This window comes from Grammomys surdaster, unplaced genomic scaffold (genome assembly GCF_004785775.1).
Source record: "Grammomys surdaster isolate TR1022 unplaced genomic scaffold, NIH_TR_1.0 229, whole genome shotgun sequence".
Classification (NCBI taxonomy): Eukaryota; Metazoa; Chordata; class Mammalia; order Rodentia; family Muridae; genus Grammomys; species Grammomys surdaster.
The window spans coordinates 3,216,497-3,233,055 of NW_021604674.1; the positions used below are offsets into that span (position 1 = coordinate 3,216,497).

Consider the following 16,559-nt stretch of genomic DNA (forward strand, 5'->3'; position numbering starts at 1 on the left):
AGTTAGCCTAGAGCAGACCAGAAGAAAGAATTATCATTATTTTTGTAGTGCGAGGGATTGATACAATGGACGATTAAGCTACTATTCCTCATGCTGTAGAAAAACGTTTATGAAATATAATTTTAAGAGGAGGAAGAAAAACAAGATATAAAACTAAAGTATTTTAAAAATGAATCCTGTAAAATCCTGGCATAGGACTCTAATTTTATGTCTTGAAAAACAGAATAACAGAGTAGAAGGAAGTACTACAGAATATAATACTTTATGATAATGACATGGACATCTTAATTTTCTTAGACTATTTTCTTTTTTTTGGTGTGTGTTTTCAAGTTTCTGCAATGAATATAGCTACATTAATTTTTAAAAATTATTTTATTTTAAATTGTGCTGTGTGTAGTGTGTGTGTGTGTGTGTGTGTGTGTGTAACTGAGTGTGGTTATCCATAGAGGTTGGAAGAGTCCATCTGATTTCCTGGAGCTAAAGGAACAAGTGATTGTAAGCTGCCCAGTGTGAGTGCTAGGGTCAGAGCTTCGGTCCTCTCTAAGAACAGTAAGTGGTCCTAAGCTTTGGGTCATCAATCATCCTGGCCCCATTTTAAAATCCTAAAACTGATCATTAAAAAAATAAAATTTATAAGAACAGTTTCTAGCCTTCCACAGTGTGGTATAGAAAGGGTGATGGTTTGGTTTACCCTGCTGCAGCATGCCTTCCAGGACTTCCCTGAAGGACTGACCATGTGCATATCAGAGCTTCACGTTATTCACTGGCTCAGCCATTGTGTGCTGGCTTAGGGTTTTACGGCTGTGAACAGACACCATGACCAAGGCAACTCTTATAAGGACAACATTTAATTGGGTCTGGCTTACAGGTTCAGAGGTTCAGTCCACAAGGCAGGAACATGGCAGTATCCAGGCAGCCAGGATGCAGACAGAACTGAAAGTTCTACATCTTCATCTGAAGGCTATTAGCAGAATACTGACTTCCAGGTTGCTAGGATGAGGGTCTTATAACTCACACCCACAGTGACACATCTACTCCAACAGGGCCACACCTTCTAATAGTGCCACTCCCTGGGCAGAGCATATACAAATCATCACAGGTGCCAAGTGTGGAAATTGAGCAAAAAGCCAGGTGAGAACTGACAGGTCTCAGCCATTGGCTCTGCTGTGGAAGTCCTGCCCCTACACAGAGACCAGTGAAAGCAGGACCCATGAACATGACTGAATGCAAATTACAGTAAAACTTGAAAGTATAATGCTTTGAAGAATTGTCCAAGGTAGTTTTGTGGTAGCAAACTGAGCAAGCTGAGGGAGAATGAACCACTAAGCAGTGTTCTGTGTCTCTGCTTCCGGATTTCTGCCTTGAGCTCCTGTCGTGGTCTGCCTTGATGACAGACCCTGACCTACAACCCAAACACACCCTTTCTCCATCAGATTGTTTTTGGTCACAGTATTTATCACAGACACAGAAAACAAAGCAAGGTAGTTGTTGAGTAACTTAATTTAATCTTTAGATTGTTTTCCCTTTTGTTTGATTCTGTTAATAGTTCATCTGACTTGACCATCATTTCAAAGTGGTGTTAGCAGATGAGGGGCTTTGGGGCCAGATTGGTCAGGCCCAGTTCTTGGTTTCACAAGTAATTTGTTATGAAGCTTGTGACCTCTTGTGTAATTCCTCTGAACTTTCTTCATATGTAAGAGGGTTCTAATGATACCATGTACACCGAATGGCTGGGCTCTGTAGCTGCCCAGGTGCCCTCCTTGCCTGGGTGTGCTCAGGTGATCTTTACTCTCTCTGTCTTCTCTCTGGCAAAGAGCTACCCTGGGCAAATGTTCTCAGGCTTGGTTTGGCTGGAGGTGGGTGGTGGTGGAAGGAAACACAGGACATTTCTTGATCTCTTCTGTGGTTGGCAACAAATCTGGCAGTATTTGCAAGTCATTTGAAGTTCCTGTTCCTGTCGGGCAGTACACTTCAGTCTGTCTCTTTCTCTGAACGGGGGAGGTGCCTTTTGTAATCAGTTACTTCTGTTGAAGTCCCTCACAGGACCTGTTTCAGGGCTAGAGCTGACACTCTGATCTTTCATCTATCTGCAGCTTTGAATGGTCACAAGAACAAAGTTTATGGTTTGTTTTATTCTTAGATCACCTATGTAATGGATTTTTTTTTAACCTAAAAATAAGGTATTTATTTATTTAGAGACAGGGCTTCACTATGTAGCTTTGACTGGCCTGGAAGTTGCTATATAAACTAGACTGGCCTAAACTCAGAAATCTGCCTGCCTCTGCCTTTGAGTTCTGTGCCTAAACATGTGTGCCTAAACGCCTTACAAGGTCTTTATTTTCAAGCTTAATGTACTTTTCAGAGATCCAGATGTTTTAGAAAGGGAAACAACTCTAATGTTCTCAAAGCTGAAAATTGGATACAAAAAGCTGTAAGATTTATGCAGTATAAGACATCACCGTGCAGCTGCTAGCCATGGTAATGGGTACCTGTAATCCCGCACTCAGGAGGCAGAGGCTGAAAAAGGGTTGAGGATTTAAAGTCAGGCTGAGCTACATAGTGAAGCTCTGTATCAAAACACTCCCGGCCGGTGCCCGCAGCTCAGTACTCGAAAGCTTGCCTCCCACGTGGAAGACTTTGGCTGTTTCCCCAGGCCATTCCTGGTTTGAATGCAGTGTGTTACTTTGTGTGATAACTCTTTGTCGTTTACATTTTTCTCCCCATTAACAAGATTGAGCATCTGATCATATTGACATTTGGATTCTGAGACACCCTGCTGGACCCAGTTAACTGTATTTCCCTGAAACCTTGAGGTCGTGGTCCAGTTGGGGTGCCTGGGAATAGACTGAGGGTCTAACAGGAAGGGAGATACTTCTCTGAAGTCTAGAGTAGATTGTTGCAGGAGCTTCATTGGAGAGACAGGCGAGGAGCTGCCTCACCTAGGGGTTTCCAGTTCATTCTGCCTTGTGTGGAGACCACTGTTCTATGATGCTGTGGGCAAACTGTGACGAAGTCTCACACCCAGAGTTCTGAGGACTTGGGTTTCAAGGGACCCTGGCACAAAGGTCTGTGTTGACCTGGTGACACATGTCTCTAACCCATTTTGTTCTGTGGAGTTCCGGCAGACCTTTCAATATGTCAAAAAATAAAAAAAAAGTTGGGTAAATGATTTTATAAATGTGACTTTTCCCAATTCTTCAACAGCAGCAGCTGTCTTTAAAAGGGATAGGGATAGTTTGGTTCAAACAAAGAGCATGTATGGGTACTGGATTCAGCCACCAAAAGACTGATGAAGACACGTGTATTGAAACAAGATTCCTCCCAAGTCAATCAACAGGTACCACCTGTCCTTGGGAGCCTGAGCACATGCTCCTCTGTAGGAAATGAGAAAGAAGGTAGATTCCTGAATGCACAGAGGGGTATGCAGAGGAACTTTCATTACTCGTAATATTTTGGGGAAAAAACACACATAGCATAAGATTTACTGCTTTCAGTGCATAGTTCAACAGCATTAAGCACACTCATTCGTATATACCATCACAGCCTAGCCTCAAAACTCTGAATCTTATAAAACTGAAAGCGTATCACCCAGTTCCCTCATTCCACTTTCCCCTGCCTCAGGTAACCACCCCTCTATTTTATAAATTTCTCTATTAGCCCACCAGGTATTTTATATATGAATGTTTGTCCTTCTGTGCATGGCTTATTGACTTCTCCTCCTCTTCCTCTTCCTCCTTTTCCTCCTCCTCCTTCTTCCTCCTCCTCCTCCTCCTCCTCCTCTTCCTCCTTTTCCTCCTCCTCTTTCTTCTTCATCTTCTTCTTTTTTTGCTTTTTCGAGAGAGGATTTCTCTGTGTAGCCCTGGTTGTCCTGGAACTTACTCTGTAGACCAGGCTGGCCTTGAACTCAGAAATCTGCCTGCCTCTGCCTCCCAAGTGCTGGGACTAAAGGCATGCGCCACCACTGCCCGGCTTGACTTAGTCTTCTTAAGCTTTGTCCTTATTGCAGGATGTCACAATGCCCTTGCTTTTGATGGCTATGCCATATTCTGTTGCATATTCTGTTGCGTGTGTATGCCACATTTTATTTGTTTATTCATTCATCAGTGAATAGTGCAGTCTGTTGCCTTTCTATATCACAGCACCATTGACTTGGAAGCTTCTAACCAGTAAATTTTTTTCTTACAGTGATGAAGGTTTTGGGAAATCTCTGCTCAGGGTGCCAGCAGATTCTGTATCCCGTAAAGACCTGCTTTCTGTCCATAGCTGGTCATCTGCCTACTGTGTCCTCACAAGAGGAAGGAAAGGAACCTACTTTGGGCTTTTTTTTTTTTGAGATTTATTTATTTATTTTATGTATACAAGTGCTCTATCTACATGTACACCTGCATTCCAGAAGAGGGCATCAAATCACGTGATAGTTGGTTGTGAGCTTCCATATAATTGCTGGGAATTGAACCCAGGACCTCTGGAAGAGCAGCCAGTGAACTGAGCCATCGGAACTGCTGAGTCATCTCTCCAGCCCTGGACTTCTTTTATAAGGACACTGATTGCCCAATCATGATGGTCCACCTTTGCAACCTAATTCTTAAAGGTTCCAACTTCCAAAATCATTACTTGGGGGATTAGCATTTGACTGTAAATTTTGGCGGGTAGCATAGATATTCATTGTATAGTAGCTTACTTCTACCTGTGATGATGCATGATAAGACTGCAAAAGTGGTTATTTTTGTTCCTTATTTTCGTTCCTTTGGACTCACATCCAGAAGTAGACTTGCTGGTTGTTTGCTACATCTATATTTAATGTTTTGGAATAGTGATGTCCTACTCTCTGCAACCTCCTTCCTTTTCTTCCTCCTTCTACCCTTTCACTCGGTGCTGGGGATTGAACCCCGGGCTTTGCACTTGCTAAGAATATACTCCACCACCGACCTGCACCCTGCCACTACCTGCGTTCTTTAATTAGGATTGTGCAGTCAGAACTTGGGGTCGTCTCACTTGAAGAGCAATGATTTTTGCATGACTTGTTTCTTAGAGACAGAATCTTACTAAATAGCCCAGGCTGGCCTCCTCAACTCTTGATCCTCTTGCCTTTGCCTCTTGAGTGTGGGAATTATGGGCCTATCTTTGTGTCACTTTCTATGGCAACATTTGTCACACGTGTCACTTCTGACTTATATCTGTTAGGCAGCTCTGTTTTCTCATGATGGAGGTACTGTACAGGATGATGGCTAAAGGCCATCAAGGGCTTACTCTGTCCCAAACACCTCTCTGTGTTAAATCATTCCACCTTTACAATCTGTGAAAACTATTGCCCCTATTTTACATACAAGATAACTGCCACAAAGAATCAGAAGCCTGAACCAATGTGGGGGCAGACAAGAGCACTGACCTCTGGACTCACTTTCTCAGGGAGGGAACTATGGACCCCTGGGGGAGATGCTCCAATTCTTGGGGTTATGTTATGACCGAGCTGTGCTGAGCACACAAGCTTGCAGACGTCTGGAATCCCCTGGCCCCCCGTTCTTGCCGCTCTAAGACAGGATTCCATCATTTATTTTGTTTATCCCGTTGACCCAGGTGAAACCTTGTCTGCGAGGCTGCCGTGCCGCATCTGGATCCAGCTGGATATCCCTGGTCCTCCTCCTGGTAATTACCCAGGCAGGACTTCACTGAAATATGAGGGGAGAGGATTACAGGTTTGGCTCTAGGACTTTGTGAAAATACATGGCAGTGGTACATTAATACTAGTCAGAGGCTGAAAGCGCCTTTGTGAGAAGTTGAGATGAATTTTGGAGAAATCGGGTTGCCCTTAGAAGCATTTTGTATGCTAGGAAGGAGTCGTTCTGAAATTATAATTTTTTTTCTTTTCATTGCTTCTCAGCCTTTTGGTTGAGATCAAATGCAAAAGTCACACACACACACACACACACACACACACACACACACCTACCTTATTTGGTTTATTCAGATTGTTAAAACCTGGGGCTGAGCCTGTCTTGGAAATTTGCACCCCAGTCAGCAGAGCACCCCGCACACATGGGCCTGCATTTCCCATTATGTCTGCACACTCTCTAGGCCTCAAAGTTAGCCCCAGCTCCATGCCTCTCTTGTGTTTTTCTTGAACTGCACGAACTCTGGCATTTCACTTCACGGATGCATATCCAGGGGGAAAGGGGCCCTCCCTTTCATCTTCCTTGGGACCTCATCATGTTTAACTGAAGGAAGATTAGGGAGTTCTCATTCAATGCTGAACAAACACAGCACTCAGCTTCGAAGATGGTGGGAGCTTAATCTCTTTACAACGTTGACTCATTATGAACTCATTCCACATAAAGCAGACGTTACAAAGCATCCCTCTGAATGGAATTCCCATCTGCCGGCAGAAGCTGCGAGCTTATGTTCCAGAGTGCTCTGTGAATTGGCCCTGCCAAAGAAGCTCGTTAGCACAAAATGTTTTTGCTGCAGAGGGTTTAAAACTTTGAAATCCGGTCGTTTTCTCATATGATCGGCAGTTTGGATTTTCTGCTGCTTCTCTTCCCTCTGGACTGAAAGGGAAGTTTCTAGAAGGGACACTCATTTTTTTAGCTTTAGTGAAATGAGACAGTCCCAGTCCTTGGGCAAATGACTTTAGAGCCAGCATAGGACTTGGGAGGAGTACAGGGCTGTGACACAGCCAGCAACTGGAAAACCAGGCAGACCAGTTCCTTTCTGCTCCATAATGGGTTTCAGAACTTTGTCCACCTCTTACATAGCTCTTTAACCAACAAGAAGGTCTAAAGGTGACATCGTTTATTTTCTGACCTTAAAATAAAAAAGTGAAAGATAAAACCAAACCAAGTGTTGGCCTGTCAGGATCTCCACTTTCCTCTCCCCGCCTGCACTGAGATTCATTTTCCTAATGAAGGCTCCAGTCTTAGTGGTGGTACTTACTTCAGTCAGTAGGTTAGGACTGGGTGTTATTTAATTCACAGTGAAGGAACAATCTGACTGGATGGGGATTGGTGCCATCTTTTAGCTATCATGTATAGGTCAACAGACCACTAACAACCTCAGCTGAGGGACCATTATCTTTTGACAAGGTGAAGCTTTTTCCTAAGGGGGAGAAAGAAGAGGCCTTCTATCCAGAAAGCCACCCCATGAATCATTTTGTTCCTTCAGAGCCCTGCTGCCATTTACTCCAAAGGAGGACGCTAGTGACTCCAGATCGGTATGGTGAGGGCGAGGAAGAGACTCTCCTCTTAGCCATTCCCTTGTCTAGTTGACAAATGTTCTCTCAGTGAGGAATTGTGGAGAATATGGTGGCATGAGTCCTCATTGCTGGCTGCTCTAGAATGTTAAATACTCTGTATTCATCATGATGGGTAAAGACATCCTTTCTGACTGGCCCATGCCAGTACTATACTAATTGTGAAAATCTTCAAGTAACATCCCATGTCAGGAGCAATGAAAACTCTTGTGAATTGACTTTTCTTTCCTCTAAGAATATATTACCTTAAAAAAAAAAACTGTCTTGAAATTAGATGAATATCACGGACCTGCATCTAGATTTAAGACAGACGATGTCATGGTGTTAGGATGACATACTTATCTGGATGTGAGTTCAGTATGACCTGGAAGGTTGGAAGGCAACATGTACCTAAAGCCTTCCTGTGGGTAGTAGGCTGCACTTAATTAAAATGTTGATAACACCAGTGAGCTCCACGTAGGGATCTACTGGTATAGCCAGAGGTAGAAAACAATGTGTACCTCTGTTCCTTGAGTGACGTAAGTGTCCCTGCTACCTCTGAGCTCTCTTCCTACCCCATTCTCCCATCTTGCAGTTGTGGCTTGGGAAGGCAGATGCATCCTCACACCTCCTACTTAGATGTGTTCCTCCTACTTAGTGTAAGGCTCCGTGTGGTTAGATGGAGGAGAACCTATTCTTAGTTCCATGTTTAGAATGACAATATCCAGCTTTAATCAGCTGACTGCACTACTAAAGCTGCCTGCACTGAGAACCGTATGGACATGTAATGCTCTCACCTCTGTTTAGAGGCGGCACTATTACTGCCAAGTAAAACATACATCTTCATGAGACATGGTCCAGGATGTAAGTCCAAGCCTTCTGTTCCATAGCACCCTGGAGTGCAGGTCTTACAGGTGGTGCCTCATCCCTCAATGAACCTTCAGGCAGCTGTGAGGATGAGCCATAGCTCACGGCTACCAAGAGTAACACAGAATAGCAGTGTTCAAATCCAGCTCAGGCTCTACAGGAAAAGATTCAGGAAACTCAAACATCAGTCCACCCTCATAAACTATACTCTCATGGACATGCACAAATAGAAACTTTGCACAAACTCTTTGGGCTAGTACCATTGTGATGCATTTCATTATATATCCTACACATTCAAATCCTTATTTTATGTGGATATGCACCCCGAGAAAAGATAAGTCTTAAATTCTTAAGTCTATACAAAATCTTTACCATCCATTGTTTTATAACGAATATTTCGGATACGTAGGAAGTTCACAGCTGGTGCCATTAGCAAGCACACTGTTGTGTGGATTTTGTACATGGACCTTCCTCTATTCTTCTGATGATTTCTTGGGAGTTCACACTCAGGAGCGGAATTTTCAGAGTCAACGGGCACAGAGTCTAGGTCTTTCGTTATCTATATTTCTCTAGAATGGTTGAAGTAACCAGCTCACATCTGAGACTAAAGAACTGCTTGAAGCCCAGGTGTCAAGGACAAAGTGGTGGTCAGGAGTTTTACAGGTGAATAGGAGGGGTGGCCTTCCAAAAGAGTGACTGCCACATAAGCCTCGCTGGGGGAGGGTTCAGGTGATGTGGGGCTAAGAAGCATGCCAGTTCAGCCAGAGCTGTTGTTTCTTAATGGTTTGTTGTGATTGCATATACTTAGACTGCTAGGAATTTTGGCAGGACACTGGAGGGACTTAAAATACCAAAACCGTGAAACATCTCAGCAGTGAGGGCGACGGTCATCTTTGTGTGCAACCTGGCTCATTTCTAAGTACATGGAACCATTGCACCATTTCTTGCTCTTTAGTCTTAAGCTGTAGTTTGACTGTGGTTGAGCTGTTGGTGACTTTACAACCTCCTCTTAAATATGTGTGTGTGTCTGTCTGTGTGTGTATGTGTACAACACAATGTTCTCACTTGTTCTTACAGACATGCTGACATCTTTGGTATTGGCATAGAGTTACATTGTGACGTACGTATCTTTCCTTTCTGTAGTGTTGGTTTAAGAGATCTGTTTTTTGTTTTTGTTTGTTTGTTTTGTTTTGTTTTGAGACAGGGTTTCTTTGTGTAGCTCTAGCTGTCCCTGGAACTGGCTCTGTAGAAAAGGCTGGCCTCGAACTTAATAGAGGTCCACCTGCCTCTGCCTCCCAAGTGCTGGGATTAAAGGTGTGTGCCGCCACAGCTCTGCAATATAAGAGGCTTTAAGAGAGGCTGGGGATGGGCCTCAGTTGGTAGGGTGCTTGCCTAGTATCCACGAATTATCACATCCTTCAGGGTGGCAGATCTGTAATTCCTGGGTGTAAATCCTGGCTTTATCATTTATTGGTTGTGTGGCCTTGGAAAAGCTACTTAACTTCTTTGACCCTCAATTTCTTCTATAAAACTGGACTAAGAGCATTATTGGCCTAAAGTTATGGGATATATTGCAGATTCACTGAGTAACACACATGAAGATGTAAAAGGCAGCTGGCTGTTACAACACTATTCCTAAGTGTTAGCTTTATTACTGGACCCATGGGTACAAGTTGGCAGCACACTCAGAAAGGGCTTATGATTGTAAAGGACTTGTGGTCAGTTGGTATGCTGTAGCATTCTGCCCACTAGGACCAGAGAAACTAAACCTGCCTCCCTCCCAACTTAGTCAGAATGGAGGACAAACATCCGTGTGTACAAGTGAGATAGTTTTATTTACACTCAAGTTGCAAAGGGTCTCATGACATTTGTCCATACAAAATACCACAACAATGGTTGCTGGCACCAGTAAGAACTACTCTAACTATGCACCTTATCTTTTTAAGACATTTCAAATTCATTTCACTAATTGCCCAGACTTGAGTCATAGAATGCAGAGCACATTAAAAGAAGATTTTAAATGGAACCAGCCACCTTACAAATACTCTGAAAATATGCTTAAAGTTTAGAAAATAAAACAAAAAATAAAAAATAAAGGTTTTTTTTCAATACTCCAAAAGATAACATGATAAAAAAAAAATGTTGCCTGTTGTCTGACTTTCTGGGATTCAGCCCCTCTAGGAGCTGGCATGCCTTGGTGAAGTTGCCTGAGGCGGTCCTGAATTTGAAATCAGACGTAAGTGTATGAGGCAGGAGCTCTTCATTGCTGAGTGATGGAAGGCTTTGCTTTCATTATGCATTTGGTCTCACGATCTTCATTGATAAATAGTTCTGAAAGGGAAATAGAAACGGTGTCAATACATGGATATGGCTTTTCAGTCAGCCATGTTGCTATTTAGCATGGCTGGGCTGTGAACCACTGAACACTGAAAGCCATCCCTGGCCTCTACCTACTGAGTACCCATAGAGTTCCAGGTGTCTACCTACTGAGTGCCCGTAGAGTTCCAGGTGTCTACCTACTGAGTGCCCATAGAGTTCCAGGTGTCTACCTACTGAGTGCCCATAGAGTTCCAGGTGACTCTAAACACTGATAAACATCTTCTGGGTGACATCATGTTCTCAGATGAGAGACAGTGGTTCACATGGGTAGAATTTGAGTCATGAAGAAATATATATATATATATAATAGTCAATAAAACAGAAAATACTGTGTGTATAGTCAACGTTAATTTTGAAAATATCACACAGGAGAAAAGTAGAAGACATGTGTACAGATGTTACCATGGCTGTATGACCACACCTCCAAACTCAGAATGTATAGGGTCAAGAGGATTATGGAAGTGAGTTGGGGAAAAGTCTTTGAGATGCATGCTGCTGCTACGTCCAGGGTGATGAACTTTGCCGCTGCTCATGGCTTCCCCTGCCTGGACCATCTTGTCTTCAGTGACTAAACTTCACGTAGGTGCTTCCTCAGTGAAAATGTCCTTAGCAATGGGCTACTATAGTCAACTGTTCCTAGCTCTCTAAGACATTCCTGACCACACTGCCAGTATATATTTATGTTGCCTTCTCTTGGGCTGTTTCTTCTCACCTGTATATTTTAATTAGATACTCCATCAATTCCCTGAATGGGGGGAATAAAAGTACAATATGGGGTTGGAGAGATGGCTCAGCAGTTAAGAGCACTGGCTGCTCTTCCAGAGGTCCTGAGTTCAATTCTCAGGAACCACATAGTGGCTTACAGCCATTTGTAATGGAATCCGATGTCTTCTTCTGGTGTCCCTGAAGACAGCTATAGTATACTCATATACATAAAAGTAAATAAATAAATCTTTTTTTAAAAAGTACAGTGTCTATACGCACAGCCAAATTTTCTATTTGGATTTTTGTTTACAACTAAGGTGTCTGAGAGAAATTATTGGTTTTGTTTTTGTGATATGGGCCACAAAGAATTAAGATTTTGAAATTAAACCGTGGCTACAAGTGCCCAGGGAGGCAAAAGCAGTAACTCTTTAGAGTAGACCGTGAGGTTTGTTGAGAGCTTGGGGATCCCCAGTGTCTAGATCAGAAGTCTGAGTATAGGATGGTTTGGAGCTAGAAAGGTAAGAAGCAGGAGCCTGGAGAGATAGCCTTCTGGGTAAAGTACTTATTGTACAAGCACAAGGACCTGGGTTCAGATCCCCAGTACCCACATAATACTAGGGAAGTACAGAGACGGCAGAGACAAGTGGATCTCAGTGCTCTCTGGCTAGCCATCTTAGCAGACACAGTAAGCTCTAGGTTAGTGAGAGCCTCCCCATCCCAAAAATAAGGTGGACACTGACAGAGGAAGACAGGTGTCATCGACCTCTGGCCTCCATACATATATGCATGGGTGAATACAGCCACATACACAGATGCATATGTACATATGTACACCCCACCCCCACCCCCCAGCCCCACATGAAGGCACTAAATCACCTGGAAATACTGCCCAGAGCTAGACAAACACTTGGGGAAAGTGCCTTAGGGACTTTCTCCTAGAATTCTCAAAGCTAGTGTTTTTTTGTTTGTTTGTTTTTGTTTTTAACATGATAATAGCTGTTAGTAACTCTTTAAAAACCTAAGGATGTAACTTCCACCACCAGATACTGTGTTAAACTTTTCAGAAGCAGAATAGTCTTGATAGGGTCGCTGCCTAATGGATACAGAGACACAGGGCTGCAGAAGCCCATGCCCAGGCTTCATACCGGCAGTGAGTACAGGAGCACAGCCACGAACAGCAGCAGGATGAGCAGCAGAAGCAGGCCGATGATCACCCACTTGAACCGGCGCCACACGATGAAGCGCATGGTCTTGCAAGGGTTCGTGAACCAGAGGAAGGAGGTTTCCGGTCGGCTGCAATGCAAGGAATAGTTTCTCCCCTTAACTCATGAAGGATTATCTACCAGAGTGTAGCAGTTCAGGGATAGTAAATTAATCAATTTGGGACAAGATTCGATTCAACTATCAACTTCAACCTTCCCTTTTTAATGTGCCCAGTCTACGCTATGCCTCTTTTGTTAGCGTCTGTAGTTGGCTGGGGATAGCTTAGGTCCCCGCACCAGTTTCCAAGATGCCAAGGATGCTAAACTCTGGTTTAATAGGGAAGGAGAGTAGTTAAAAAAACGAGACCACAACCCCCTACCCTTCCATCCCCCACAGCCCACCACGAAGAACAAAATTAGAGGGCCAATAATCCAGCCCATTAAACCAATTGGAAGGGGGCTTTCGGACTGCAGGTGTTTGGGGACCAGACAACATGGAGAACAAAGAAGGCCTCTCACTTTGGTGGGTCAAGCTTGGGGTTCATGTTGGGTTCACTCCGCCCTTTCCCGGCTGGCCTCTCGTCAGCCTCCCGCTCGTTGAGGACCTCCAGTGTCATCTCCACTTTCCCCTTCAGTAAAGCAGAACAGGTTAAACACATGACATCACGTTTCACAAATATTTTTACTTCAACCCAAGGAATATTCCCCAAGCCACGATTTTTATTCTTGTAAAACAATCCTTAGATTGCCTCCAATTTTCCTCCTGAGGTTTCTTCACATTTCCCCTCCCATGTGTTTCTAAACCGACTCTGTGTGGGAAACCGAGAGGACAAATTGCTTCCCCACTTTCGGCTCCCCTTCTTCAGCATCCCGTGGCCTCGGCACTCACACATCAATCTCCTTGCCTTCTCTCTCACTTCCTTTGTAACTTTACTGCTAAGAACAACATCGGACACTTCTGTCGGCTCCGAGAGATGGGGCCATGTTTCCTCTTGCTTATCCCTCAGCCTTATAGTGTGCAGCCGAGCTTGTGCTTAGTAGGAACTCAAGCTGTCTTAGCTGCATCAGTGAGCAAATGGAGGCTGCTCCTCTGCTGACAGGTCCCTGCATGGGACATCCTCACAGGGAGGTGCCCTGGGTGGATAACCTGTGGAATGAATACTCATGCGACTTCAGAAAGCTGCTTGCAGAAGAGGACACTAAGGTCAAACAAGCTCTAACACTCTAACCTTTTAACCATTTTTTTGAGACAAGGTCTTATCATGTAGTTCTGGCCTGGAATTCACCACATAGACCAGGCTCGAACTCACAGAGATCTGCCTGCATTTGTCTCCAAAGGGCAGGGATTAAAGGTGTGCACCAGTAGACCAGACAACATTTCAACTTTTATACCCAGCCTTCACTAAGATGTATCTGACATTTTAGGTCCTAGAAAAGTCCTCTAGGTCCCCAGTAACTTAGGAAACCCTGGTACTGGGGTTCATTTATGTGGAGAGGCCACAGCAACACCTCTGTTTCTACTCCAGGTGAAACCGGATGCCTTACCCTACAAGGGGCTTCATCTCTCATGTTTGCTTGAATCCACAAAACAAGGGTTCAGTCTACCCCATAGGTCTTTCGGCAGAATCCAATAAGAAGGAGAAAACTAAACCCTATGGTGACAGGTCACCATCAACAGTTTCCTGAGGAACTTCCAGGAATGAATTAGCCAGACATGAGCATATGATCTCATATGTGAAAGCACTGCCTCCTACCCCCATGCAGCCTAAAAACTAGAAAGAGTGTGTGGTGGTTAAGGTAGGGAAGGGAGGTGGAATTTGATCAGTACATAGTATAAATAATAATAACTAATAAATAAGCAACTTCCATATTAATATACAATATACCAGACTCCACTAATATGTAATTAATGTGGACTGGTAAGCTACTGTAGAAAGGAGATCACACATGTGAGACAGTTAACATGTTACCTGGCTCACAAATGTTAGTTAGTAACAATCCATACTATACAAGGTAGTGTTAGAATATGGTGACCTGTCCTGCTGTTTCTTCCCAAAGCTTATTTTGAATTCTCCAAGATGCTTGTCATATATGGATTTTCTTTCAGCACCCTTACCATCTTCTCTTAAGGTGTGAAAAACTCACCCTGGGGGTTCTGATTCTTACTGTAAATGCTCTCAGCACAAGGTAGCTTCCCTTGTAAAGGATCCTCAGGGAAATACAAATGCCACCACTTGGTTCCTAGATTTTGACCATTCCAATCCATGCTTTTACCCAACTTCAAGCACATGCCCACTGTGTCTTCTATCTTTATCACTTCTCGTCTTATTAGGAATAAATCTACTCATAAGGAACAGAAATGATTCCCAACTAGGAAATACTCATACAGCCATCACACGGGAGCCATCTTTGTCTGCGTAGCATGGCCACCATCCTTTCATGGACTTCTGTTCAAAGAGTGAGGCAGTCTTAGCTTTAAGAGGGTCCATGGCCTTGAGGTCTGGAATCATGTCCAAATTGCATTTCTCTGATGTCTTGGCTGGGATGATCACATGATGCAAGTCGAGTTCCAGAAAACCTGGCCAAGAACACAGGTCCAGATAAGCTTCAAGTGGTTCAGCCATTGTTCTTAGGTGAACAGAATGTTCTTGTCCAGGGGAAATAGAAAGTGATTTTGAACAGGTGATGGGTGAGTTAGCAAAAGGGATCATGCTAGATGTTTAAATTCTTTCCAGATAGAATGGGAGATGGCAGAAGAAATAGCTATCCATTGTTCAGTGTCTCACAGAGGACTCCTTGCTTCCTTTCTCAAAGACATGAGCATAAACAGTTCTGCTATAAATCCCAAGTGATTAAACATCTACACACAAAAATTTCCACTTGAACTCAGGGCCTTTGTATTGGAGAGGTACTAGTTGTGATTTTTGAGCTACCCTGAATGGAAGTCATTGCCTTTGAGGAAAGACAATTAGGTGTTTGAAACACGGGATGCTCCTCGGAACTATTCTGGTACAACTCTCTCCTGGAGTGACCCCAGAAACAGGATCTTTAAAGAACAGAACTCAACAGAAAATCCCCACCAGGAAATGAGAAATCTCAGCCAGGATCGGGGTGTCTGAAGAGACACACTTTCTGCTGTGGCTTGGAAGAAGGCATTAAGTCTCCAGCCACCGAATAGTTTTATATAGGTCCCTATGAAGGACTTTGAGAGGCCAGCTTATTTTCCCTGGTTTAGGAGCCATGCATAGTTTGGTGATGGGTGAAAGTTGAACTTTACCTTCAGCTGAAATGCAGTGTATGAATCACTGGGATCAGAGGGCTGCAGAAGAGCCAGGAGACGTTCTGAGAAAGAGTGGATTTAAGATGTGGAAGGGAGAGAAATCAAGCCAAGAAGGGGAGGGGTTAGGTAGGGTGCATGTATTGAGTACCTCAGGGCCAGATGAGGGTGGGCTGAGGGAAAAGAATAGTGTGAGGAAGGAGATGACAAAGAGGTGTAGGGAACCTTAGTAACTGGTGAGAGCCAGGAGAGGGTTGGTGAGAATAGTTCCAAAACACCAAGAGGAGAGAGACAGTAGGTTGCTTGGAGATGCAGGCAGAGCTGTGGCAATCTCTCTGTCCCCAGGCTGGCCTCTAATTCACTATATGGCCAGGATAACATTGAATTCCTTAGCCTCCTGTTTTCGCCTCCCAGGTGCTGGGGGTATAGGGACATAGCACCATTCCCTGTTCATGAAGTCCTGAGGATTGAGCCCGTGGCTTTGTACATGGTAGGCAAGCCAAGAACTTGGCCTTTCTAACTTATTAATGAGGTCTTAAGAGTGAACAGGGGCCACAGAAAGGGGTGACATTCACAAGCAGACCACACAGCTTGGAGGATACCCAAACAAGGGGCACATCCCCTGCCTCCCCCATTACAGGTGTTAGGAAACTGTTTCCAAATTGTAATTGGTTTCAGCAATTAGTTCCAAGTGCAGTGTTAGAGGGGTGACTGGAAGGTAAGCAATACCCAAGTAGTCATCCAGGGAAAACTTGTCATTGTCCCATATCTGAATGATCAGCCGAGGGGGGACTCGGAATTCTGTTTGATCAATACTCCAGAAATGCTCCTAAAAGGAGAAGAGACATGAAGAGGTCATATGATCATGGTCAGACATGAAGAGGTCATATGATCATGGTCAGAC

At 43.9% G+C, this 16,559-nt stretch overlaps 1 protein-coding gene across 2 annotated transcripts in view; it reads right to left on the reverse strand.

Moving 5' to 3' along the window:
* Positions 1 to 9,908: 9,908 nt before the first annotated feature.
* Myof (myoferlin) overlaps positions 9,909 to 16,559 on the reverse strand; it is a 146,438-nt gene continuing 139,787 nt past the window's right edge. For both annotated transcript variants that reach the window (XM_028773469.1, XM_028773470.1), the window contains exons 50-54: positions 16,385 to 16,484; positions 14,766 to 14,956; positions 12,898 to 13,007; positions 12,322 to 12,469; positions 9,909 to 10,423 (exon numbers count right to left, since the gene is read on the reverse strand). In XM_028773469.1, the coding sequence (XP_028629302.1) occupies positions 10,385 to 10,423; positions 12,322 to 12,469; positions 12,898 to 13,007; positions 14,766 to 14,956; positions 16,385 to 16,484 (588 nt within the window). In that variant the 3' untranslated portion in view covers positions 9,909 to 10,384. The remainder of the gene's footprint in view (positions 10,424 to 12,321; positions 12,470 to 12,897; positions 13,008 to 14,765; positions 14,957 to 16,384; positions 16,485 to 16,559) is intronic.